The sequence below is a fragment of the Bos grunniens genome, chromosome 10 (assembly GCF_055505025.1).
Source record: "Bos grunniens cultivar Pamir isolate PY7600 chromosome 10, Bosgru_T2T1.0, whole genome shotgun sequence".
Classification (NCBI taxonomy): domain Eukaryota; kingdom Metazoa; phylum Chordata; class Mammalia; order Artiodactyla; family Bovidae; genus Bos; species Bos grunniens.
The window spans coordinates 56,996,100-57,021,811 of record NC_141174.1 but is presented as its reverse complement, the minus strand read 5'-3'; the positions used below and the strand labels follow the sequence as shown (position 1 = coordinate 57,021,811).

General features: G+C 47.0%; 3 protein-coding genes across 51 annotated transcripts in view; 1 reads left to right on the top strand and 2 right to left on the bottom strand.

Moving 5' to 3' along the window:
• Positions 1-9,388, top strand: part of HERC1 (HECT and RLD domain containing E3 ubiquitin protein ligase family member 1) — a 214,403-nt gene extending 205,015 nt beyond the window's left edge. For all 39 annotated transcript variants that reach the window (XM_086321411.1, XM_086321393.1, XM_086321423.1 and 36 more), the window contains 6 exons: positions 202-367; positions 1,187-1,263; positions 2,104-2,356; positions 3,058-3,210; positions 5,580-5,885; positions 8,751-9,388. In XM_086321411.1, coding sequence (XP_086177537.1) covers positions 202-367; positions 1,187-1,263; positions 2,104-2,356; positions 3,058-3,210; positions 5,580-5,885; positions 8,751-8,936 — 1,141 coding nt within the window. In that variant the 3' untranslated portion in view covers positions 8,937-9,388. The remainder of the gene's footprint in view (positions 1-201; positions 368-1,186; positions 1,264-2,103; positions 2,357-3,057; positions 3,211-5,579; positions 5,886-8,750) is intronic.
• Positions 9,389-14,729: 5,341 nt separating this feature from the next.
• Positions 14,730-19,876, bottom strand: FBXL22 (F-box and leucine rich repeat protein 22). Its single transcript, XM_086321443.1, has 2 exons — positions 18,865-19,876; positions 14,730-15,736 (listed from the first exon to the last, which is right to left on the bottom strand). The coding sequence occupies exons 1-2, from the start codon at positions 19,371-19,373 to the stop codon at positions 15,391-15,393; spliced, it is 855 nt and encodes a 284-aa protein (XP_086177569.1). The 5' UTR covers positions 19,374-19,876; the 3' UTR covers positions 14,730-15,390.
• A 1,865-nt stretch (positions 19,877-21,741) lies between these two features.
• USP3 (ubiquitin specific peptidase 3) overlaps positions 21,742-25,712 on the bottom strand; it is a 137,893-nt gene continuing 133,922 nt past the window's right edge. For all 11 annotated transcript variants that reach the window (XM_086321438.1, XM_086321431.1, XM_086321429.1 and 8 more), the window contains one exon: positions 21,742-25,280. In XM_086321438.1, coding sequence (XP_086177564.1) covers positions 25,115-25,280 — 166 coding nt within the window. In that variant the 3' untranslated portion in view covers positions 21,742-25,114. The remainder of the gene's footprint in view (positions 25,281-25,712) is intronic.

Here is a 25,712-nt window from a genome sequence, read left to right as displayed (position 1 = left end):
GTAACCTTAGCTTCCTCATTTGTAAAGTAGAATAGTAATAGTATTTTATGTCAGTACCCAGTGTAATTACAGTGAGCCTAGCACAGTGTTTGGCTGCTGTTAAGCTGGCCTGTTCCTTCACTGATGGGAGAATATCTTCAAGTGACATTTCTGGTGATTTGGGAGCATTATATTTTATTCTGTTTTCTCTTTCTTTTAAAGAGGACGGAAATGTAAGCCTATCTTTGTTCAAATAGCGAGACAAGTAGTTAAACTGAATGCCTCAGACCTCCGTCTGCCTTCCCGAGCTTGGAAGGTTAAGCTAGTTGGAGAAGGTGCTGATGACGCCGGAGGAGTGTTTGATGACACAATCACAGAGATGTGCCAGGTATATTCATGCAGTGTCCCCTGCTGAGTTGTCCACTTGGATGGTGGGTGTTTTACTATTTCCAGTGATGACTGTGGCATGTTTTTATAAATCTAAGCAATAATTCATTTGTGATGCTTACATAAAGCCATGCTATTAGTAATGTATATGTGAATTATTGCAAGGGTTTGTGAAATGCTTCGTGAAGATATGTTTCTGAGTTAGTGCCAGTGCTTGGCCATCTACCAATGACTTACCATCTGTTGTTCTGTATAGCAGACAGAGGAAACAGCAATGACACATATGTACACTTCTGTAACAGACAAATCCAGGACCACTCATGTGCTCCCATTTATTTTGGTGCTTTTAGAACAAAGAACAGCCAGGGTCCAAGGAAATTAGAAAAACAAATCTTAAGAGTTTGAACAAGTCCATATTTTAAGATCTACAGTCACAGTTTTGCTTCCAAATCAGCTCTGATCCTTCCAGCTTTGCCTCGTATCAGAATTTTTCTGATAAATCTGTATCTAAAATAATACTTGGTTATCATTTATTAAGTTTATTTGAATGTCACTATACCCTGCTCAGAGATACCCCAGCTCGGGCCCTGGATTGGCTTTTTCATCTTTATTCTGTGTACTGCAGGACATTTTTTCCATGGGGGAGTTCCTAAATTCATTTTAAGTTACAGCCACGAAAATAATTACAGAGACTGCTGTTTCTCATATAGTGTTATAAATTCCTCAATATTCTCTGTTCAACATGATCTTTAATGTTGATTGGTTCATTTTCTTGATACATTTAACTGCGTTTCTAAAGAAATTGTTCATTCTTCTACAGGAACTTGAAACTGGTATTGTGGACCTTCTTATACCATCTCCCAATGCTACCGCAGAAGTGGGTTACAATAGGGACAGGTAAGGGCAGTCAGCAAGTGTTACTGAATGTCTGCAGTAACAGTGCACATTTACTATATGCTAGGCACTGTTCTAAGTGTTGTACATGGATTATCCCATTGAATCTTCATTATAGCTCTAAGGAGTAGGAACTGTTACTGTTCTTTCACAGAGAGGAAACTGAGGCACTTACATCATGACTTGTTATTTATTATGAGACCAACTGAATTATAATATAGAGGAATAGAGGAAGTGCAGACTTGAAAATGAAACCAGACTTCTTTTGTATTTCTGAAGGCCCATGTGGCCTTCCCTCAATGAATTAAAATTCATTAAAACCTTTGAAATGCTATCCAGTCACAGCAATTTGTATTTGCAATCATGTATTGTTCCTGTATTTGTCAAATTTTGAATTTTGGATCCTGCTTCGTGGACTTTTTTTTTTTTTTAACTTTACAATATTGTATTGGTTTTGCCATATATCAAAATGAATCTGCCACAGGTATACATGTAAAGGATAAATGATTTTAGGAAATAGGGCATCTTTGAGCAGGTAGCTTAAGGACTAATGAGCATTCACTCACCCTTTTTATGGTTCTTCAAAGTAATTCAAAATATGGTCCCTGTGCCATCTAGAACAATAGCAGTAGGCCATAGGTCACTATTGAACACCTGAAATGTGGTTAAAGGAGCTGAAGAACTGAATTTTAAATTTTATTTAATTAACTTAAATAGCTGCATGTGGCTAATGACTGCCATATTGGACAGCACAGGTCTAGACTAATGCTTTAGCTGTTTGATAACTTGTTTATAATAGAAATGAGGACAACTTTGTTTGAAGTATTTCCTTTAATTCTGCAGGTTCCTTTTTAATCCTTCTGCCTGCCTTGATGAACACTTAATGCAGTTTAAGTTCTTAGGAATCTTAATGGGGGTTGCCATTCGCACAAAGAAGCCTCTGGACCTCCACTTGGCCCCTCTGGTGTGGAAGCAGCTCTGCTGTGTTCCACTCACCCTGGAAGACCTGGAAGAGGTGGATCTGCTCTACGTGCAGACTCTCAACAGCATTCTTCACATTGAAGACAGTGGGATTACTGAGGAGAGTTTCCATGAGGTAAATCCTGGCTGGTCCATGTTTCTGCTGGTGTTGATGAGAATTTTCCTGTGTAAAACTCAGATATAGCCTTCTGCTTGCTGTCCAGCTGACCCATGCCGTATACCATTGCTACACTTAGCAGTTCAACCTAGAAGTTTAAATAGCTGCTAACAGAGTCAGCTCCAGGAGTCAGCTCCAGCACTCAGCTTCTGCTCCTTCCCCTTTAATCCATTCTCTCTGCTTGTTAGAGTGAAGGACAGAGAGAACCCAGGAGGCCTGGGATAGCCAGAGTTCATCAAACCTGGTTTGGAGACTGATTCAACTGCATTTTTAATGAAAACCAGATGAGTCAGCACTCCCTGCTCATCAAGTAGCCCAGCAGTCCCCGACCTTTTTGGTACCCACCAGGGACTGATTTCGTAGAAGACAATTTTTCCATGGATAGGGGTAGACAGGGGGTGATTTGGGGATGATTTAAGCACATTGCATTTATTATGCACTCTATTTCTATTATTATTACATCAGCTCTACCTCAGATCATCAGGCATTAGATCCTAAAAGTTGGGAACCCCTGAAGTAGCCTAATCAGCTATCTCATTTGCCTTGTCTTCATCCATAAGATTTCTGATGCTGTTGATGTTCTGCTGTATTTGTGTGTAACATACTTTTTGTGGTCATTTCTACTATGGAGTAAAAATTCTTCTTTCTTCTATTCATAGATGATTCCTCTTGATTCTTTTGTTGGCCAAAGCGCTGATGGCAAAATGGTTCCTATAATCCCTGGTGGAAATAGTATCCCACTCACGTTTTCTAATAGGAAAGAATATGTGGAGAGGGCCATTGAATATCGACTTCATGAAATGGACCGACAGGTGAGAGGTTCACATGAGAGATTTGAGAGCTTTGCTTTTTGGTGTATGAGTTCATGGTGTTGATTAATCTGTATCTATATTTCAGTCCCTATTCAGAGACTTTTCAGGCCATATCTCAGGGTCTGCTCTTTACTCAAAGCCTTAGGTGAGCCCTGAATTGGCCAGTGTTTGGCTTGGAGGCCAAGCCCTCGGCCAGGCCTTCAGAACCCACCTTCTTATTCTCACTCTTCCTCAGTCTTCTTTGTCTTCATGTCTTACTGCCCCCCAGCCCAGTGTCCTGCTCCAGCTCAGTCAGGGTCTCTGTGAATGAATTCCTGAAGGCTGGCCTTGTGATCCCATGAGGGCCTCTTTCCTCTAGGTCTGTAACTGTGCAGATCTTTTTTGTCACCTAGAAATTCCTCAAGCTATCACATACTTCTGAATTGTAGACTAAGAATTAGGCTGCAGAGTTTGGGTCTTCTTTCTTTAATTAGCGTGTGAGACATTGAATGAAGAGTGTATTTTTTATATCTAACTTATATATCCTTGTTCTGTGCTGATGTGTAGTAAGCATTTAGTAAATGATGGGAGTATGATAAGTGACCTTAGAAATGAATACTGTGTCCCAAAGCGGTGATTTTGGTTATATAGTCCTTTGTAGCCAATTCAGTAATACCTTATTTGCAGAGATGTTGGGCTTTTCTCAAGAGTTGGATTCAGGGTCTGAGGCTGTGTAGTACTTTGAATTATATATATTCTATACTCTTCACTCCTGGTTCCTTCTTCGACTCTGGCTTTGGGCCAAGTCTAGTCAGAAAACTATACCCCTTAGCTTAGTAAGGGTGGATCCTGTCAGCAATGTTGTTTACACAGTCAGGGCTTAGGATTTGTCTCTAGTGCTTAAAGATGCTTATTCCTTATAGACTGAATAACTGACCATAAATTCCCTGGTCACTTCCAACATGCCAGATGTGGTAGCATCCCCCTACATGTGCAGTTTTCCCCATAGTTACTCGATGGGGAGATAGAAATTACTATCACCATTTCAGAAATGAATGCACGGAGTCCAGAGAAATGAAGTAGTGTGCCCAAGGCAAAGCCACGATCACAAACCAGGTTTAACTATGGTATCCAGGCTCTTGTGCTGACCTTTCCTATAAAGGCCAGATTGACCTGTTCTCCAGCAGCTGTGCTCTGCTCTGCCCTGGCTTTGTTCCTTTCTTGATAACAATGCCGCCTTCCTCTTTCACTTCCTCCGTGTCTCTTAGAACCCCGTGTTCTTCCTATAGCTGTCCCAGTTGTTCCCCATTCAAGCAGCCATCCATGTACCTCAGCTTGTTTTTTGGCACATTTTGGCTGGGGCATTCCCTTTTCTGTCAGCAGAGACTGTCTTTATTACCCGTTCATTCCTTAGCCCTGGGCATGACAGCCTTACACAATCATAACTCCATGGCCTTCCTCAAGATGTGGCTTCTGAGGTTCTCTGGTTTGGCAGATGATTCTGAACTGACCAAGAGTAGAGGAGTTATTTATGAAACAAACCTTGAACAGTGGTAGGTCTCTGTTTAGAGTATGCTCTATTGTATAACCTTGGAGTAGTTTCGCCAAACAGACTGTGTAGGCAGCCTCTGACCGCACCCCTTCGGCACTCCTCAACTGATCTGTTCTCTGCACTGTGCTAACAAAAGCTAACTACCCAATCATTACAGACTCGTTTAAAATACCTATAATAATCATGTGAGCAGCAATTATTTGCCTTATTTTTTCAGATGAGAAAATTAAAAGAAGTGGTGGGGCTGGGATTCAGGACCCATCTCCTAATTAAATTCTCTATCCTTTTTACTGCCTTCCTATGAAAGGACTTCTCAGTTTTACTTTCTTCTTTGTACTTTTCTAACTTTTTTTTTTTTACAATTAGCACAAATGATTTTTACAAAAAGAATATAACTATTCTCAAAAGAAAATATAAATTACAAAGACAGTAGAAGCCCTAGACACATCCTCCAAAAGCTGCTTACCCTGGTGAGAAGATGAAGTATTCCACAGAGCAGTTTTAACAGCCTGTGGCCATGTGTGGTTAGGAGTGTGAGTGGGTGGGGTTGGCATTAGAAGGGCCCCCGTGGGCTAGAGTTTTGTGGGGCTGGGAAGGTGGGCCCCTGAATTGACTTGACCTGGGACAAGAAAGAATGTATGAATCCCACAAGCAGGGAGAAACTCTAACAAAGGGTCAGAGGCAAGAAGGTTGGATCGTGTGCAGTCATACCAGTTCTGAGGGACAAGTAGAGGGCCTGGGAGCAGATGAGCAACATGAGGTGCCCGACCCGATTGGGTCCACCATGGGTGCCCAGTCTGCACACAGATGTTGAATGAACAACCTCTCCTGGGAGCAGGTGGCTGCAGTCCGAGAAGGAATGTCCTGGATCGTCCCTGTGCCGCTGTTGTCCCTCCTCACAGCAAAGCAGCTGGAGCAGATGGTGTGTGGGATGCCTGAGATCTCCGTAGAAGTCTTGAAGAAAGTGGTACGGTACCGGGAGGTGGATGAGCAGCATCAGCTGGTGCAGTGGTTCTGGCACACACTGGAGGAGTTCTCCAACGAGGAGCGTGTGCTTTTCATGAGGTTTGTGTCTGGAAGATCTCGACTACCAGCCAACACTGCTGATATTTCTCAGAGATTTCAAATCATGAAGGTTGATAGGGTAAGTAAGATATTTTTTCTTTCTGGTAATGTCTGCCTTTGTTGCTTCCTTGTTGCTTGCATGTTGGGCTTCAAGTAGGCCTGCCAATTCAGGATTAATGCTTGGAATTTCCAGATTTTTTTTTCTTTTTAATCAAGCAGGAAAAACTTGTTTAGAAACATCTCGTAACTTCAATTTAAAAAAAATAGTCCTACATGGATGTAGAAAACACACCACAACCAACAACCTTCACTGAATCTTCCAGTATCTTCCTGAATGAAAGCCAAGCTTGGCAGAAGGGCCATCATTGTTACCTCTGCATTGTATTTCCTGTGCCTTTTCATCATGTGACTTCTGCACTGGGACACAGTCTTGTTTATTTGTTTTCACCAAGATACTAACCATTAACTGGAGCACGTGCTCCAGGAAGAACATGACAACACGGGGAGCAGCAGTAACATGCTCTGCGGCTACGTGTGTGGTGTGCATCACGGAACAGGCAGTGCGGCTTCTCTGCAGCCTCATGAAAGGCCCCTGCTGTAGAGCACCAGCCCAGCTGCCGTTATGACAGATGGCTCAGGAATAAAACGGCTTAGAGCCTTAAATGCATGCTGCTGCCAGAGTCATCTTTCTTTCTCAGGCACCCATCTGACCATGCCACTCTTCTTTTACACTGTTCAGGGCCCCCTTGTGTTGATTCCAGGACAAACGCTGACCACCTTAGCGGCCTTAAACACCTCCACAGTCTGGCCTCTGCCCTGCTTTCTGAGATCACCTCTTGACACTTAACTATTTCTGGCCATTACGGCTGCTTGCCTTTCTCCTGATAGACCACACTGTTTTTTTTGGTTAGTTGTTTTTGTTGTTGTTGTTGTTGGGGGGTGGGGGGGCAGTTATTGGCCACACCACATGGCTTGTGAGATGTCAGTTCTTCAACCAGGGATTGAATCTGGGCCATGACAGTGAAAGCCCGGGATCCTAACCACTAGGCCACCAGAGAACTTCCAAGACCACCCATGGACACTGTTTTTAAATGTCCATTCCTTTGTGTAGGCTTTTGCCTCTGCTTTAGAAAGTTCTTTTCCTATTCCTTTTCCATGTATACCTGTCAAGCACTTATTTATCCTTTAAGCCCAATACCAATGTCATCTCCTCCAAGAAGATGCTTTCCTATGCCTCCTAACTATTCCTTAGGGCAGACTTAGATCTCCTTATGTCCATCTCCTGGACACTTAGTACATCCCTCAAGCCCAACATTAAGTTAGAGGTGTCTGTGTCCCCTCTTTTCTCCTTCTCAACCCCCCAAAAGCTGGGCAGTCCTCTGAGCTGGGCCCATAGTGTTTATTCCAGAAACAGCAAGGAAAATAGGACCTCGTTACAAGGGCCTATCCCATCAGTTTCATCAAGTTTCAGTATCAGCCTTTCTGGTATTTTTCCAGTAACTACCCCTTGAAAGTTGCTGTAGTCAAAGCTGGCCCTCTCCTGCTGCCTCCTGAGGCTGCCTGCGTGGGCTCTACTCCTATGCTAGGCTTGCTGGAGAGGCCTCACACAGGAAAGGCTATGAAAAGAGCTTTCCCATGAATTTTCTACATGACTTGCCAGAAACTAAAAGCTGTGAATCTATTTTGTTGCTTCAGAGAGGAGGAAATGGTTTGCTTCTATTCAGTTCTGGAAAAGAGCCTTGCCTTATATCTGTTCTGGGCTACCCTGCCATCCCAGGAGTTACTCCACTAAACATCCCTGCCTGGAAAGTTTTATCCTCAGGAAACTGACCACTATTGGTCTTTCCTTTGTGACTTTTAAACCATTTTTCCAGTTTCCAGATCAGAGCCACCTGTTGACACTCCCCTTTAGTGTCTTTGTGGATTGTGGTTTTTCTGCATTTGTCATTGGCTCTGGCACAGCTGAGCTTCTGGGCCTTCCATCTCCCACTTCTTAGAAATGCACTCACCTGATCGAGTTCCAAAAAGGAGGGCTGGTTTCCAGGAGTTCAGTGAGAAAGAGAGGGCAGATTCTTTTTTTGAAACTTTTTTTAAATTATAAAAACAGTATATATCATTCTGTCATTATAGATAGTTTGGAAAACAGTTGTGTTTGCAGGGCAGAACAGTGTTTTCAGGGAGAGACAGGAACCCTGTCCCTCTAGTGGTATCCATTTTCACTTTTGTGTAATTCCTCAAGCATACACATTTTTGCATGACATGTTTGGAACTTTATATAAATTGTATTTATATTCACCTAATAATCTATCCCCAGCACTTTTCTGTCTTGCTACTAAGCATCATAATTATTGTTTTAAATAACTGTATCACCATCAGTTAAAGAGGTGGGCTGGGGTTTCATTAACTGCTCCTTCCTCATCAGAGCGGTGGTGGGATGGCAGGCAAAGGGTGCAGAAGGCTCACTAGGAGGACAGTGAGGGGAGGAGTGTGGTGACTCCCTCAGAGTTGTTCCTTCCATTTCACTGGCTCTGTTGGCGCATATCCATAGCAGCTTCAAGTTTGCACCCTCTGGTGAAAGGGAGTGAACTCTGTTGCTCTGTGGCAGGCACCATGTGAAGCATGTTCTCCCAAGTACCCTACCAGGCAGGGCTCATTCTTATGTCACACGGGAGGGCCTTCGAAGAATGAGGAGAGGGAAGAAGCATCTTCACCAAAAGCTAGGTGGCCACAGGACACCAGAGCCTGCGCTCTCCCTACCACGGCCAAGCCTCTGCTTGCTCTCCAGGTGGCCATGCAGTCAGTCCTGTTCGTGGAGCCCACCTGCAGGCAGGGAGAAATGCTCTCCTGCCTTGGGGACGGTGGTTATGAGTAGCGCTGCTCCCCACCCGCCCCTGCCATGACCCCCTAATGCTGCAGTCACAGCTCTGGGTCTCTCTCTCCACAGCCTTACGACAGTCTGCCTACCTCACAGACCTGCTTCTTCCAGCTGAGACTGCCCCCCTACTCTAGCCAGCTGGTCATGGCTGAGCGCCTGCGCTACGCCATCAACAACTGCCGATCAATCGACATGGACAACTACATGCTCTCGCGAAACGTGGACAACGCTGAGGGCTCCGACACTGACTACTGACTACCGAGGGTGCCATCACCCCTTTCTTCTCGATAATGTTCACTTCCAGTTTAATGTTGATACACTTTTATGGTAACTACATAGATGTTTTAGGAACATAAACCGACGTTATAAACAGTGGCCACATTTAGTTACTCTAAAGATAACAAAGATTAGATGTTTTTATTTTTCTGTGATTGTACAAAAAAAAAGACAAAGTGCTCTCAGTCAGGTTTTTCCCTCCATACTTTTGGTCACTTTTGATAAGTTTGCATGGAACCATTTTGGTGCATTTTTAGTTGGGAATGGTACATTTTTGTAAACCCGCCCAGTGAACATGGAATTGTACATTGTGTATAATTGTTCATTAGAAAGGACAGTTTTACATGAATATTCATATATTTATTTTGTTTTAATTTGAATTGCCTGTGCAGGGTTCCTTATGCAGAGAAATAAAGCTGATTCAGGAATTAGTGCATGGGCTGCTTTTGTTATTGGAGCTTTGATGAAGGGAGAGTAAGCTTTCAGGTTTCATTCTGACAGCTTTTTGATCCATCAGAAGCAGTCCTTCACACCGGACTTTGCTTGGAAATGACAGGGCACAGGCCCATGTGGGTATAGCAGCCCGAGGTGAAAGCTTCTATCCATTGGTTCTGTCATCCTCAGCCTCTCCCTGGGTTCCCTCATCACAGGCCCTTGTGTCAGCCACTTGGCCTGTACTTTGCACCACCCTTCCACCGCCTCCAGAGTTGGCTTAAAGTGTGACACACTCATAGGAGCCTTTCTTAAACAGCCCAGGATACCTGGTACAGGATACAGCTCTACTCAGTTCTGACACACACCCCCCCCCCCGACCCCCGCCACCCCCCCCACCCCCCCCCCCCCGCCACATACTGCCCTTTGAGGAACCAGTGGAAACAGTGATGGAATTAATGAACAGGGCAGTTTACAGTACATGTCATCTACTCTGGAAGGTGGCCAGGTGGGCACTTACGTGAATGAGTGACCATGTGAATGTGTGAATTAACATGAGAACTGAGGAGTGGCTTTTATGTCCTTGAATGATGGTAGGGAGTTATTTGGGGGACTGGGGAAAAGATTACACCCTTGGTGCTTAAACGCAGCCCTTGAAGGCCCTGGGCTATATGCTCATTTGCTCAGGCATGTCAGAATGAGCATGTAGTTCTGGGAGAACGGGCCATCTGGAGAGCAGCTGTGAAGGCTCTGGGAGTGGGAACAGGGAGCAGGCACAGCCTTCAGGTGGCTTGTCTCTTTCATCCATTAGAAGTTCATGCCCCACTATACTTCCAGTGTACTTCATGAACAAGGTCAAGGTTGACAGCCTGCTCAAATGAGGTGCCAGACAGCGAGCTTTTCAAGTACTTGCTTTCCACAAAGTAGGTAAAATGCATGTGTTTGCAAAAAGAAATTGGAAGGAAAATGTGGTTTTGCTTGCCAAGATAATGTGGTGCATGGATATTTCCCAGTGAATATGCCTAATAATATTTAGAAGGATGACATTTTAGTTTTATGGAAAAGAGACTTCAGTTGGAATTGTGTCTCAGGAGGAGACCATAGCTTCCAGGGTCTGGGTCTTTAATACTTGACCTGAGAGCTCAGTCAGAAGCAGCAGTGAAGGTCTTTGTGCTTGCAGCACCCACTCAGTGAGTGGGAATGCACCGTCAGGGCCTCTAGGTCAACAACGAACTGCAGAGAAGAGAGGCCTCTGTGCTGCGGAGGTCCTGGACTGCACCACAGGGTTCTCTCCAGGCCCTCTGGGCTGGTTCCTGGTAACCAGTGGTTCTTCCCTCTTGCTGAGCTGGGCTGAGGGTGTGCAAGCTGAAGGCTATGTCTGTAGTCTCAGAGACTATTTTAAATCAAAATGAGGCCTTGAGCTTCATGAGGCTCTGGGCTGTGCTGCCACAGTTTGCTCTGGACTCATGGGGAAAGGGCACCCACAGCAGGCTGATGCTCATGGTTCCAGCTCCCACCTGTCAGGCCTAACGGATGGCTTCTCAGAAGCCCTAACTGTGTTAGGAAACTTAGACACCTTGGTTTTGTAACAGATACCATTTCTTTGCTGGAAACCTATCATTTTGCTTCATTCTACTTTTGGAAGCTGTAGGAGAGAGGAGAAGGCAGGAGTCCCTGATCTGAGGACCTGAAATTAGCCTAGTGCAACTATTCCGCCCCCCCCCCCCCCCCCGCTTGGTTCAGTTTTAACCCCCATAGAGGTTTAGGTCTTTTTCTTTCCTTGCTGGATTTAGTCAGTTAACAAATCCTTGCAGTTTTTGTCACCCTTAGATGGTCTCGAGAGCCTTTTACCCCCAACCTTTAAGATTTCCTCAGAGGCCCTTTCAAGATGCAGCTTTGGTGTTGGCCTCCCAGCTTTGTGGCCTTTGCCCAGCACTGTCAGCCAGATGAAACCTACATCTGCTGAGCTCGGGTTTAGCAAAAACCAAGTCTTGGGCATTGAATCCCAGAGTTGAAGGAATGCTAGAACTAAGGCATCACATGGTCTCTCCCTTTACAGACTAAGAATTCAAGGTCAGGAGAAGGAGAGTGCTGGATCACAGGTACTTAATAGATGAGAGCTGGGAGTCCTGGCTTCCTCTCAGCACACTGCTAGTAGAGTTGAGGGAGCACAGTCAGTCCCCTGCAAATGCTTAGCCTGTGCCGAAACAGGCCAGTGTGTCCCTTAAGACAAGCTTTGGAAGGCAGCATCCCCCCAGCAGGTTCTGCTTCCTAGGGAGCAGTTGGGAGCCCCTGATCAGAGCATGTGGCCCCAGTCTATGTTTGCACTGAGGGTCAGCCAGTACAATGTGGTGACTGGGGTCAGCCCCCCACTAGGGGGCACTGTTCTGCTCTGGTGCTGAGGTTCTGCACCCTCCCCCTAGCTTTCACTTTGGCTGCCTTGGCCAAAACAGAGTGAAAAGAGTTAGCATTCAGGACCTAGGCAAAGTCTGTGATCTGTTCTAATGGAGGCTCTGAGGGCATAGATAACCCCCAGGCCCATTTCCAGGTGGCTCTGGGTCAGGCTCCCATCTCCCCCAGCTCATCCCTCTCTGGAGATGCATTGGGCTTCCTGTCTTTTCTGAGCTGTGCCTGCTGATACCAACCTTACGGGAACTGGAGTCAGTCCCAGGTCTGGCTTAAAGGTCATGTCTTTCAACATGTGTTGCTGCTTCCCAGTGCCTGGGCCTTTTGGGTTCTGCCAGGCATAACCCCACCATGGATGTGAGGCTGCCTCTCCCTACCCTCCCCCTTCCAGGCACTACACAGTTAGACATAATCTTGTCTCAGTGTCACCGAAAGTGTACCTATCCTATTTTACAAATAGAGAAATGGAGGTTCAGAGAAGTCGTAACTTGTCAGAAGTTACAGATGGCAGAGCTGAGAGAGAACTCAAAACGCCCTCCCAACCCCAGCAGCACATCTTCTGACTAGACTGACTCCCCTGAAGTAGGGCCTAGCCCAGCCCAGGGCCAGTACCCAGTAAATGATTGTGCGATGAATGAGTTGGTGAGTTAATTAAGTACACAGTGCCCCCTGGTATCTGCAAGTCTGAGAAAAGACTTAAGCAGGGCACTGTGTTCTGCCCACTGCCTTTGCTGTGAACAGTGACTGTTAGAAGGCAGGCTGGAGAGTCAGTGCCTGCCTTCTGGAAGCATCTCAGATGGGCCTGGGCTTAGGGACCCAAAGCTCCCCTGCAGGGGGCGGGGCCTAATGAGCCTTAGAAACAATGCTGGACACAGCTGTCAGCACAGCTTCAGTGCTGTGATCACTAGTCTTGGTACATGGGGGTTTACTAGGCATCAAAGGGAACTGAACCCTCATTATAAAAGAGCTTCTGTGGGAAAAGGAGCCTCAAGGGAATGCACGTTACTGACATTCCAACTGAACTTACAATAACCTTTGTTTGCTTTACAAACACAGTCCCATGATTCTTAAAAGAACTCTGCAAAGCAAGATTTTCTTGCTATCCCAATACACAGGTAAGAACGCTGAGGTGTGGAGAGGGCAGACCTGTGCTTGGTCAGAGGAGTGCTAGAAACCAGGATCCTGTTGTTCCCCAGACTAAACCACCAACCCAGGGCAAATGGGACCTCTGGGAACTGGGGCTTATCAGAGATGATGAAAGCAAATCCATGGGGTTTAAGTGGCTTCATTTTAAACAAACATTTAACTCCCTGGAAGCCTGAGCTTGCTTTCAACATTGTTTTCAGTAGTGGCTGAAAAATTAATTTCCTTTAAAAAGCCTCTCTCCACTGTTCAGAGCAATGGTGGGTTAACTAGAAAATCACCCAGAGGAAGCCTGCGTATCATAGGCTAATAGTGGGCCCTCCCATTCCACTGAAGCTGGTGGCTTTGCAAGCCTGGCTTTTCCTACAGGGGGATGAAATGGGATTTTATTTCTGGGCTAAGTGCTGGTCCAACCAGGGGCCCAGGGGCAGCAACTGAGGCCTTCAGCAGTCCCTGGAGGGGTTTAGGCAAGGTGAGATGCTGTCTGCCTGCTCACAGACTCTGCCTACAAGTTTCAGCACCTCTGGGCCTTCACCATCATCATCTTGGGGCCCTGGCGCCTGCTGGGGGTAGCCTGAGTGTGGGGATCTCCAGCTCTTGTTTCATCCTCATAATAACCACTGAGGCCTCCTTTATCCCTTTTTTTCTGATCATCTCTTCTGCTCACCTTGTCTCCTCACCTCACTCACTCTGTTCAGCCACAACATACCAGCCATGCTCCTAGTCTGGGGCCTTTGTGCTGGCAGCTATTCCCTCTGTCTGGAATATTTTCCTCCAGATGCTGCACCCCTCCACTTCATTTCTCAGATGCCTCCTTCTCAAGGGGGCTTACATTTGTCAACCTCTTTTAAGTTGCTTTTCCTTTCCTGGCCCTAGTCAGTAGTCCCCAAATATCTTTACCCTGTACTTTCCCCTCTTCCCCAGTACTTATCTTCTTATACACTGGCTTGTACACTGTCTTTTCCCCCACTAGAACATAAGATGCATGAGAACAATGTCTTTTTTTTCCTTGGCTGTTTCCCTAATATCTGGGCAATGAATAAGGAACCCATATGTTTGGTCAGGCCCCTCAAGATAGCTGTTCTCTTGTTCTCTGTAAGTCCCCTACCTGACAGGTACCTGTTTCACCTAAACCCTACACATACAGGACTGATCTTCCTAGATACTTGCCCCAGGCCCCAGCTGATGATTGTTTATATCAAAGGGTCCCTGAGTGGCATGCCCCCCATTGGTTTCCTTGGTAACTAATGAGCCCACCTGACATGAATTGCCCTATAACTGGTCATCTCCCCTCCCCTCTCCCAAGCAAAGACTGCCACAATGTCCTGCCTGCTGCATGCAGTGGGGTGTCTCTCCAGGACCTTGCTTCAGACATGTAAGTTTCCTCCATCCATTAAACCATTGATGTCTCTGTTGCTGACTCTGGGCTCTTTCTCAGAATTAAAGCTGGGCAAGTGCAGGCCTTGTAGGCCTACAGGTGCAGCCCAACAACAGTGAGTAGCCATCAATAGCCCCTTTCACAAAGAAGAAACACCTGGTCTCAGGTGGGTCAAGGGCCTTGATCTCAGCTGGTGGTGGGAGTAGCCAGGGTGAATATCGCCCACCACTTCACCATTCTCCCTGCCTTCCCCTCTTCCCCCAAATTTTCGCGCTGTACCTGGAACCAGGAGGCTGCAGGTGACTGATGACTGAAAGCCTCTACTTTGGTGCCTAAAGGTGGGACAGCAGTGACTAAAGCTATGAAATTGAACTCAAGGCGTGTGCCCAACGTTCAAATCTAGCAGGTAAAAATTTAACTTTGCATTGGCTTTTAATGGTTCCGTTAACCAAAGATTTAACCAGGGCTGCTGCTTTTAAGTCTTTACTTTGGGGTTGTCCAATGATTTTCTTCGTTTTTGATGGATGGGAGAACGGTAGAAAACAAGCATAGCTGCAGTTTATGAAAGAATCACATCAACAAGAATTTTCTAGAATCGCTCAAATGGAGTTGGGGGTGGGCAAGGAGCAAAGGCTCGGCTCTCTCAGGCCCAGGGTTCTACCCCTCCTTCCTCTGGCGCAGCAAGGAGGGGTTGGGGAGAGGGTTGTCCCTCACACACGCCTGGGGAGCTCGGGTTGGCCACACTTCCCCACGGGGGTGATTAAGGACACCCCCGTCCCCTTCCCCTCCCCGCAGCTGCAGCCTCAGCCGCGAAGCATGGGATAGAGCCCAAGTGGAGAACCCGGGTCGCAGGGTAAACAAAAGTGTGCTGGTGTTTAGCGAGAAACAATCGAGCGTTTTCCAAGCATCCGGCCATCAAATCTCGCACTCAGCCAATGTATAAAATCGTAATATGGGGTGGGCGCTTGTATCCGTCTTGGCTGAAGATGTGGCGGCTGTGTAGGAGCTGGCGTTCAACACAAGTGGCTCCTTCGGAGACCTGGGGCCGGTGTCCTGCCCCGCGGCCCGGCGGGCCTAGCGCAAAAGCAACTTGCGAAGGGCGGCGCCGGGCGCGTGCGGGCCGCGCGGGAGCTGGTCCGGGATCATGGCCGCGCTGTGCTCGGCGCGTAGCGTCAGGCGCGGGCACGCGGCGCTCAGCCGCCTCAGGCCGGCCGCGCTCACGTTGCGGCAGAAGTCCACGTGCAGCGTCTGCAGCGCGCGCCCGTGGGCCGCCACGGCCGTCAGCGTGCGGTTGGTGACGCGCGCGCAGTTCTCCAGGTGCAGCGCGCGCAGGCGCGGGCAGCAGCGCAGCAGACGCGCCAGGCAGTCGTCGGTGACGTGGCCGCAGCCAGACAGCGTGACGGATGCCAGGTTGGGGCACCTGCGGAGAGAACGCGGGCCCGGGCCGAGGAGGATGCGGTTAGCCTGCTAGCGTGCGGCCGCCCCCGGTCACGCCCCCTAGCTCCCTGGCTGGTTGGCCCCAGTGCCAACTTTGGGAGACCGCATCTTATAGAGGAGTACCGGGCCTAGCTCTTGTGGCTTAGCTGGTAAAGAATCCGCCTGCAATGCGGGAGATCTGGGTTCGATCCCTGGGTTGGGAAGATGCTCTGGAGAAGCGAAAGACTACCTCCAGTATTCTGGCCTGGAGAATTCCATGGACTATATAGTCCATGGGGTTTCAAAGAGTTGGATCCGGTTGAGCGACCTTTGCTTTCATCGGATCTAGCGAGTTTCCCTTTGGGAAGTTGCCCATGGTGACACAACCGGGATCTGAACTGGGACCCACTTCCCTTGCTCTTCTGCTACTCCACCTCACCATACTTGGCTATGAGTGGGCTTTTATCCCCAGGAGCACAAACCCCCGTCCTGCTGTGGACATAGGCGATGCTGGTTTCTAGGAGGGTGAGGAAAGCGGTGCATGGTGACAGCTCAAGTCTAGCTTCAAGCTGAGGCCCTGGTGATCTTGGCAGGACAGTGCAGAGAGGGTTTCCTGTGAAGTGTCTTAGAGTCAGGCCCATTACAACTCTTGGCCATCGGGGCCCCCTATAAGTATTGGTTCTGAGTTCTAGAGCCCTGGTTTCAGCTCAATTTACTGAGGCAGCTACTGCAACTCCACTGGGATGCCAGCCTGCCAGAAGTCAAGATCCACAGGTAGCTAGACCCAGGCCTGTTGTGGATACAGTCAGGGACACAGGTAGCTTGTCCAGAAAGCATGGGGGTAGGGGGTTGTCTCTGCACCAACCTTACCAGCAACTGCTTGGGAAAAAGATCTTGAGCAAAGTTGGAGGTGGCTTCTCTGTGCCGTGACCTTGATTGTCACTCATTACCTGGTATGTATGTTTGAGGTTGGCTGGGAGAGAATAATGCCCTCCAGTGGGGTTGTCCTGAGGACTAAATGAGATTAGAAGTGTCTGGAGCCTGTGCAAGGCCTTCTGTAGGCGCTTCTAAGCCATGTTTCCTGGGAGCAGGCAGGACCAGACTGCTTCCAGTCAAGAACCTGTCTCACGGGTGCAGGCCTTGGCTTCCTCTTGCCAGAGGAAGCTGGAGCCAGGCCACAGAGGATTTCCCTTTCCCCATCAGCCTCCCTCAATGCCCCTGGGCTGCACCTGACCGAGCCAGCTCAGCTCCCTTTGCTTTAGGAAGGAAATAAGGAACTAAAGTAGACTGGACATGGCCGCAACCACACACCAAGAACACCCCATCTTTCCAAGTTTGCACATCTTCCTTAGTCTTCATATCTGCCTTCCACCCCCAGTCTCTTGAATGAGGAAACTGGCTCAGGGAGCTCAAGTGATTTGCCTGTGTCTTATTTGCTATCTGACTCAGGACAAATACCTGAACCTTGCTGCACCACCTCTTCATCTGTCAAGTGGGAGAGAAACTGTTATCTTCATGGTGGTGGTGAGGAATAGGTAGGCGTTCAAGCCCCAAGGCTGTTAACATGATTCCTTTCTCTTGAGAACCTTTAGAATAATCCGGAGGCAGGAAGAAACCATCAAAAGAAACCATGGACTCCCTACCCAGCCATCCTTAGCTGTCCCCAGGTGATTGCCAGATCTAGGTTTGGTGCACAGGTATCAGTACCTACTATGTAACAGTGCTACTGTGTCATTTGATCCCAAATTATCCTGTGAGATAATGCAGTTTATCCCATTTCACAGGGGAAGAAATGAAGTTGAATTAATTTAAATATTTGGGCTGGGGCGTCACATGGTCAGACAGTCGCAGTACCGGGGGGCTCAGCCCCAAGCCCTTTGCTTTTGTACAACGCTCATGACCCGCGCTGTACCCAGACACGTACAGTCCACGCCTTGCTAGTTTGGGGGGTTATACCTGCTTCTCTTACAAGAAGAATGGAAGAAATTTAGGGCAGGCTTTTTGCCCTGCATGTATCACTTCCCTGTTTGTTGGGTCTTGTTAAACCCATCAAAATGGCATGGTCTCATTAGGGACCAACCCCAAATCCATCTATTTTCTTCTATGGCCTTAAAAAAAAAAAAGGAGGGGCCACTACACTATTTGCTTCTGTTCTTTGTTAGGCTGCCAGAATACAGCAGCTGTTAAACCTGGGTGGCAACAAGCAGACTGAACCTAGTTTGTTAGTGAACGAGGGGATCATTTCCTCAAAGGCAGGTCAGGACTGGTAAAGGCTCAGGGAGAGCCTGGCTGAGGAAGGCTATTCTTTCGTGGACTGCTCTGGGCAGGAGGCTGTGACACTGAAGGGAGTCTTGCCACTGTGGGGTCGACAGGACAAATATAGGATGTATTTAGGACATACTTATGCCAAAAATTATTCCGTCTATCTGAAGTTCAAATTTATCTGGGCCTCTTGAATCTTTATTTGCTAAAATCAGATAATCCTAGACTGTGGCACAAATCACACAACCTGTCAGACTTTTTGGTTTGCTCATTTGAGAACTTGGGCTAAAGCACTCTTCCCTTCAGTTTACTGATCCTCGCAGTAACTTCAGGTACTGTGAAGATGAGTAAGTTTCTCATAAGGAAACCATTGTCTGCACCCCTGCTGGAGCCTGGATTGGTTCATCTAACCCAGAGCTGAGCAGCCTAACCCTCCTTCAGCTGCACTTCACAGGTCTTGGGGTATGCTTGCCAGGAGCAGAGTCAAGGGGGTGAGCTGATTGCTGAATCTTGAAACCTTTTCCTGGGGCCTGACACTGAAAATGAAGGCCCAGCTGGACCCACCCAGCCCTTAATGGCTGCCAGGGAGGACAGCTGCCAGGAGCACAGGGAGAGGCTGAAGCCTAGTTCTTCCTCTCTGCTGAAGCAGCTCCAGGACCTGTGAGGCTAAGAGGAGGATTGGCGCCCTTTCCCCCAATAATTCTGTCCATCCTGTGGAGACTGCGCAGTGGGTGGGCCTGGAGGGTCTGCCTTGGGCCTAGGCTGAGGCACCCGGAAGCAGAACCATCTTGGTCTCGTAATTCACTCTTCCCAGACCCCCAGGAGCCTCCCAGAGCTCTGGATGCCAGCGCTGCTCAGGAGGCGGCCTACCTGTCGCACACCTGGAGGAGGAAATCATTGACTAGGCTCTCGTGCCGGCTGCAGATGTTCCTCTGGAGGGCGCTCTTCAGCCAGTCCTCGATGCTGCACACCTGCACGCGGCTGGAGTGCCAGCAGATGGAAAGGCTCCTGAGCGCCGGGCTCAGGAGGAAGTTGTCCTTCTTGAGTTCTGTGAGGGAACGAAAGTGCAGCAGGGGCCAGAGTGCAGGGTCCTCAAACACGTCCTGGAGCTGGGGGCAGGTCCTGGCAAGGTTCTTCCTGCTGTCCTTGTCCAGGAAGGAGAAGAGGTGCAGCAGGCACTCCCGATTGAGCTGGGTGATGTGCATGGTACGCAGTGGCCACACCACTGAGTGTGGCTGGAGCTCAGGGACCTGACCTACCTCCAGCTGCTCCTCCCCAGCTCCGGGCTGGTGGACATATATGGTTGAAGAATGGTGTTTATTTTTGGCCGACAACTGGTGCTGGCGCTCTGAGGAGGAGGGAAGCCCAGACCCAGACATACGTGGGGCAGTCTGTGGCTCGGCTTATGTTCAGAGGAATTGAAAACCCTGGCAGAAAAGTAGTATATTGAAGTTCAATAGCCTCCTTAAAGGGGATTTCTTTCCTTTTAGCTGACAATGGTGTTAGGCAGAGAGCTCTTTTGGCATTTTCATTCGAGGTGTTGGCTGGACCACCTTTGTCCGGGCTTGCAGCCTCTACTCACTGGGAGGGACTCTCATTGTAAATAGTATCTGGCTTTATTTCCTGGGACATCAATATGAGTCTTCGGCTCTACTTTCAATGTGAAGAAGCCTGCTGTCTATAAAGAACTAAAGGTGATGGTTTTATGCTCGGAGGTGTAAGCAGAAGCCATGGTCGATGCCCCTTTTCTGTTATTTTGTTCCATAGTGATGGTTTCCAGCCTAGGCTGAACTACCTTCAAATCCTGCTGCTTCCCTCCAAGCAGAGGGATTTCCCAGTTGGCTCTGTTTTTACCCTGAGCTTTTCCATAAAAGATTCGTGTTGAGTAGCTTCTCGCTCTCCAGGGTTCTTCTGTGTGTGTGTGTGTGTCACATTTTAAACTTGTTTACTTGGCTTTACATTTTTCCAGTTACGTGTCCTGCTGTATCTAAATCTATATTTCCCCAAGTACCAGGATGGATGAAGTAACTCTTAATACAAAACTGCTTAAAGCAATTATAAGTTGAAGTATTTTACTCTTGCCCTGTAAGCCAGCCACACATCCTCCTTGTGAATGTGTGTAGTTTAGTTCCCGGCAGTTAAGCTGCTAGGTAAGTTGCCTGGAGGTTTTATTCATGAGTTCTCCCTTCCTAACACAAAACTGAGATTTCTTAATCTCTGGATCCATTTTCTAGTACCGCTTCGCTCCCAGTCCTTCACCAGACCCTACTATTTCCCCTCCTGTGAACTCCTATGTCTTGCTTGGTTTGGGGGCTGCAGTAGTGAGATGAGAACCATTTTTCCTCTGCTAGAGGAGGCCACCTCAGTGGTTACTGTTGGTTCCTTTCTCACATAATTAGAATTGGAAGGAATGGGAATACTGTTTCCCCTTGTGCAGATGAAGCACACGTGCCAGGACCCTCTTCCGGAACTGAGGCTTGGTCAGACCTGGTGCAGCTTTGCCTGTAAAAGCAGAATGCAGCCTAGGGGTGAATGTAGCCATTGTGGCGCACTCCCTTGCTTTGAGGAGCCAGTCTCAGTGGTCCCCTGTGCCCAGGTTACCCCACCACTGCCAAGGTCAAGTGGAAAGCATGACTTTTCTTAAAAACAACATACATCAAGAAAACAGCCAAAAGCAAGATGTATTTCTCAAGGAAAGGGTTCCTAGGAACTGCTCATACTTCACACTAATCATTTTAATTGTTCAAATGACAGCTGACAGCCAGAGTCCCTCTTTGGGCTCTAGTTAAACTTATATAAAAGGTACTGCTGCACCACAGGTGTGTTTACTGGAAAGCCTTTAGGATTTCCCTCCTGAATCCTTTCCAAACCAGTACTTTTTAGAGGGCTGATCCCTGGAAGTAGTTGGTTCTTTTACCTTCTTAAAGGCAGAGTAGTGTAAGCATGCCAGCCACACTTGTGTCTCCCAAGCTGCACTTCAACAGCTCTGCTTGAGCAGCAAATATGGGCAGAGCCGGACCACATCACTGCTCCTCACGTGGGGTGGTAGGAGGCACCACAGAATATAGGGTGGGTCCACAGGCATGCCTGCCTACAGGGAGGGCTGTGGCTCACAGCCGGGTGTTCTGGCAGCTGTTCCTCCAAGCCCCTCCCTTTCCGCCCCGTGGAGCTCGGCTCCTCCACAGCCTCTGACCAGCATGGCTGCCAAAAGGAAACGTGCAATTTGGGAACTGGAGGCAAAACCATTTGGGCTGCAGGCGTCTGTCTTCAGTTTTAGAAGACTGATAGAAACAGGCAAATGAGTACCAGAAAAACGATGGGTGTGGACACAGGGTGGCTCTTACAGGAGCTTACTGTAAAACAGGCATTTAGTCTTTAACAGTGGCACTTGTTTCCCTGTTTGATCCTTCGCTCAGAGCCCCAAACCTGGTTCCTCAAAGTAGTCTGGCTCTGACGGAGGCAAGCGGACCTCATTCTTATAAGATCAGTGTCACAAGGAAGAACAGGACGAAGTCACGCAGTGCGGGTGAGCTCCCTTGGGACCTGCCTGTGGCACTGGATGACCTGCTGCCACCAACCCTGCCTCTCCAGGTCATCCTGTCTGGGCCCAAGTGTACCAGCAGCCCCAGGTGATGAGGGGTTCGTAAAAACCTGCTACCTGTTGACTCATTCCAAAGGCCCGTAGCTTGAGCAAGTACATCATCACTTAGCTCCACTGAAAGAGGTTCAGAAATAATAGTCAAAAGGGAAGAGACCAGATCTTTAATGATACTTTCCATAAAACAGTTCAGGTTGGTGAAGCAGAAAAGGGCTATGATTACAACTTAAGTCAGTCACTTGCACAAGTAATCCTCTCAACATCATACAAATTAGGTTTCAGTGGAAATGATTACCTCTCACACAACCAACACTCACAGAGGGAAGTCTGAAGTCCATCGCAGTCAGACCTGAGGGGGAAGGTCCTCACCCAGCGAGGTGATGCACAGACCTTGGACTACAGCATGATGCCACCCACTCCCACTCCTTCCTGCGCTGTGGGCACCCTCCTGCAGCCACACTCTGGTCCCCCTTATCTGTTCCTGGCTGCAGAAACAGACTTTGCTCAGGAGCTTCTCCAGGGCCCACGTGAAGAGGCCACTTCAGCTATAAAGGGAACGTGAGAGTTTAGGGGATGGTAGAGGTGGAAGTGGGATAAGTGTACTTAGACATATGTACACACACTAAACCAATGGAGAGGTTTGGCTTGAAGAAATAAATATGTCCCCAACCCTAGAAACCAAGCTGCTGAGCAGGTTCCACAGGTGAGATACACATTTAACACTTAACCAGGGCCCATACACTTTACTGGTTTAATTCTATTACATTTGTCATCACTAGACACTGAGTAGAATCCAGTGGATAAGCAAAGGTTTTCTCCACCATGGAGAGAGATTTGTGTTGCCACAAACTGTTTCTGTCACCCACCTGTGTGGGAGGACTTCTGAGGAAGTTTTGTTCCGAGGAGCCCTGTGACTTGGCGCGAGGGCCTGCCTCAGCACTGCTCTCTGAGTGGGAAGCCACACACGTGCTAGAGGCAACACGGCACCAGGGAACAGCCCTGAAGAGCACGAAGGTCAGCTTTCAAAATAGGCGTGATAAGGCTGCACAGTTAAATTTTCAAAACAGAAATAGGCACATTTACATCACTGGTGTTCAAGTGCACAGTTCACATGGATCCAGTCGCTTTTCCAAAGAACCTTCATGGTATCCTTCAGGCATGTCTGCTTTAATCAAATGAAGAGATAGAAACACTGCAAAATTCAATAGAGGAAGTGTGTTCATCTCTTAAGCCAACATGTTGCCTGTGTAAGCACCACTTTCCCCAACAAAGTAGTCTAGTCTGTTGTAAGTTCCATTTGGTAGAGGCCATTTTCCTCCGTGAACACTGCCGGAGGCTTTCTTGTTGGAATTGTAACTGCTGCCCACGCAGAGACTAGTGATCTAAGTGCAAATGTTACAAGTTACCGCTGTGTATCTTCTAAGCAAGAGAGACTGGATTCATAGGAGTGAGGTCAGAGGAGATGCACATTTCTAGTTCAATGTCATGTGATGTTAATGTACTGATACAGTAGATCAAGTTATGTGAAATTGTCATTTTTGTAGTTCAAAAAGTTGTGGCTCGACATATGTAATTTACCATTGTAAACTGTTTTAAATACATGTTTTCCTCTTAATTTTATCTTCTGGGCTCTCTAAGTTGTAAGATCTCTACATGATGGAAAAACTTTTTTCTCTGGAGTGAAACTGTAGACCAGCACCATCTGAGAGCTCTGCCCACAGGTGGAACTGTCCAGCCCTAGGTGGGCCTGTGCCGAGTGGCTGCTGAGAACTTGAACCATGACCAGTGTGAAGAACTGAGTTTTCAATATATTTTTAATTAAAATCAACACTTAACTGTACGTGGCCAGTGACCACTGTATTGGACAGTAGACGTTCAGACATAATTTGCTCCTAGTTATTTTAAACGGTTTAGCAGGTGTGTTCTGCTCTGAGAAAATGTGGGATTTTTCCAGCTAATATTAAAGTGGGAATGGAGCAGTTCTGCTTCCGCAGCTTCAAATATCCAAGCTAGGGGGAGTGCCATTCAACTTTCTTTTAAATCCATACACTTAAAACCTGGACCATTTTTTTTTAACAGAAAAAAATATGAGAAAGTATGATTGGCTGGCTTAACATAAACTAACTACATTCTGCCCCCCGTAACAACTTGTAGAGAACTGGGACAAGAGGAAAATACCGACTGGAACAAGGAGCGAATGTGACAATGTGCTGGTCCTATCGCACAGGCCCAGCTGGAGCCCCCTCCTCCTCTCACTGATTTGCACACTGTGCACCAGCACCCCAAGATCAGCAGGCTGACTCAGACACTTGAGGAAAGCACAGGAAGCTTCATTAGATGGGATTCTGGTTCCAGATTTCAATTTGAATTAAAGCTAAGTAGTGCCAGTGCCTACTTTTCTTGAAAACAATTTCAAAAGACTGCTAAGCTAAACAACAAAAACTCTGCTTATTCAAAGTGAAAATATTTTCATTTGCTCTGCTATGAGCATAGGCCAGTGAGAGGTTTAAAGAGTTGTTAAAACTTAAAGACTTTAGTTTCCTCCTGTGGACTCCACAGTGTTACCCGAAGTTTAGGTGATGGTCAGAATCAACTTTGGAAGGTAGCATCTCAACCTCTGGTGGCCAAATAAGAAGTAAGACCAGAGCGGACATGCAGTTAATCCCAGTGCTACAACCAATGGGGGAATTAGGTGCTGACTCAAAAAGGCAAACACGACACTACAGTTTCTTCACACTGGACAAATAACACTTGGATAACATGGAGCTGTGTCACGGAATTTTTGAAACACTTTTAAGTGTATTTGGTCTTATTTGGACTGTACAGTACCCCTATCTCATCTATGAAAGTGTCCCCAAACAAACAAAAAAAGTAATTCTTGAATTTGCAATGTAGGTACAACTAAATCAACTGATTTATTTAGTGTGTGCTGATAAACAGCACCTTTGAGAGATATCAAGAGCAGCAGTCACCTGGTCTATTTAATGATGCCCTTCCTGTTCTCTTTTACAAGCAGAAAGAATGATTACTGAGCAGTCACTGAACTCTTGTGAGCCACAAATTTACGAGCACACATGATAACTTGGTTTAGAGCCAACCTGATCTCCCTTGATCTGTGAGAAGGCAGCAGGTGGTTACACTGCTCTTCACAATCGTGAACATCTCTCGCTTTCAGCATATGAGAGTAACAAAGCATTGATGTAAATGTGCCTCAAAGTGAGAACTGAACATTAATATAAAAAAGTCAAATAGAACTAAGTTCTTGAAACTACATATAAAAACTGAATTATTACAACTAAAGCAGCAAATCAAAATATCTGCTGAGGTTTTCTGGTAGAACTAAAAAAAAAAAAAATTAGTTGGTGCCCATGTTCAATAAGTCACTACCATTGACAAAATAAAACTAAACCCAAAACAGGAGACTGAAAAGTGCATAATGAAATTAAATCTTAGATCAAGTATTTATGGAAAATTGGAAATGTCTGTCCGGTATAGTTGACAAATAATGATTCGGAGGAGGTATTAAAGTTTGTCCGATCCAGCTTTGGCCTGGCGTTCCACATAAAAAAGGATGTAGGCCTTGGCCTTCAGCACGGTGTCTTCATCGGTCAGTGTTACAGTACTGTCATTGAAATGGAACCAGCGACCTTCGTGAGTTGCGTATGCTGTGTAATGTCCAGAACCGACCCTGTAAAGAAAGGTCAAATGATCAAAGAAAAAGACTACAGAAGTCATGCAAGAATCTGTGCAACCATATAAAATATTAGAAGGACAATAAATTTTAATAAGTATGGAATAAATTCTAGAGATATGTAGTTTAAGACAGTTGATTAAGCTCACGTGTTTATCTTCTTGAAACTCATCGAAATGACAAGGAATATAGTGACACTGGAAAACAGGCAAGAGTGCCATGGACTGACCAGAAGCTGAAGATTTTCTGGAACACACAAAGCTGTGTTTACACGGCACTGGATTAACAGAGAAACTAAGCATCAAAGGAGCCTAACAAGCAGAGGTCAAGGCCTATGGAAACATGGAAAACTTAGGACCAGATTTCCCATCAGTCTTAGAAGAAACCTGAGCACAGGACAGAAATCTGCCTCCAGGACTTTCTCTCCTA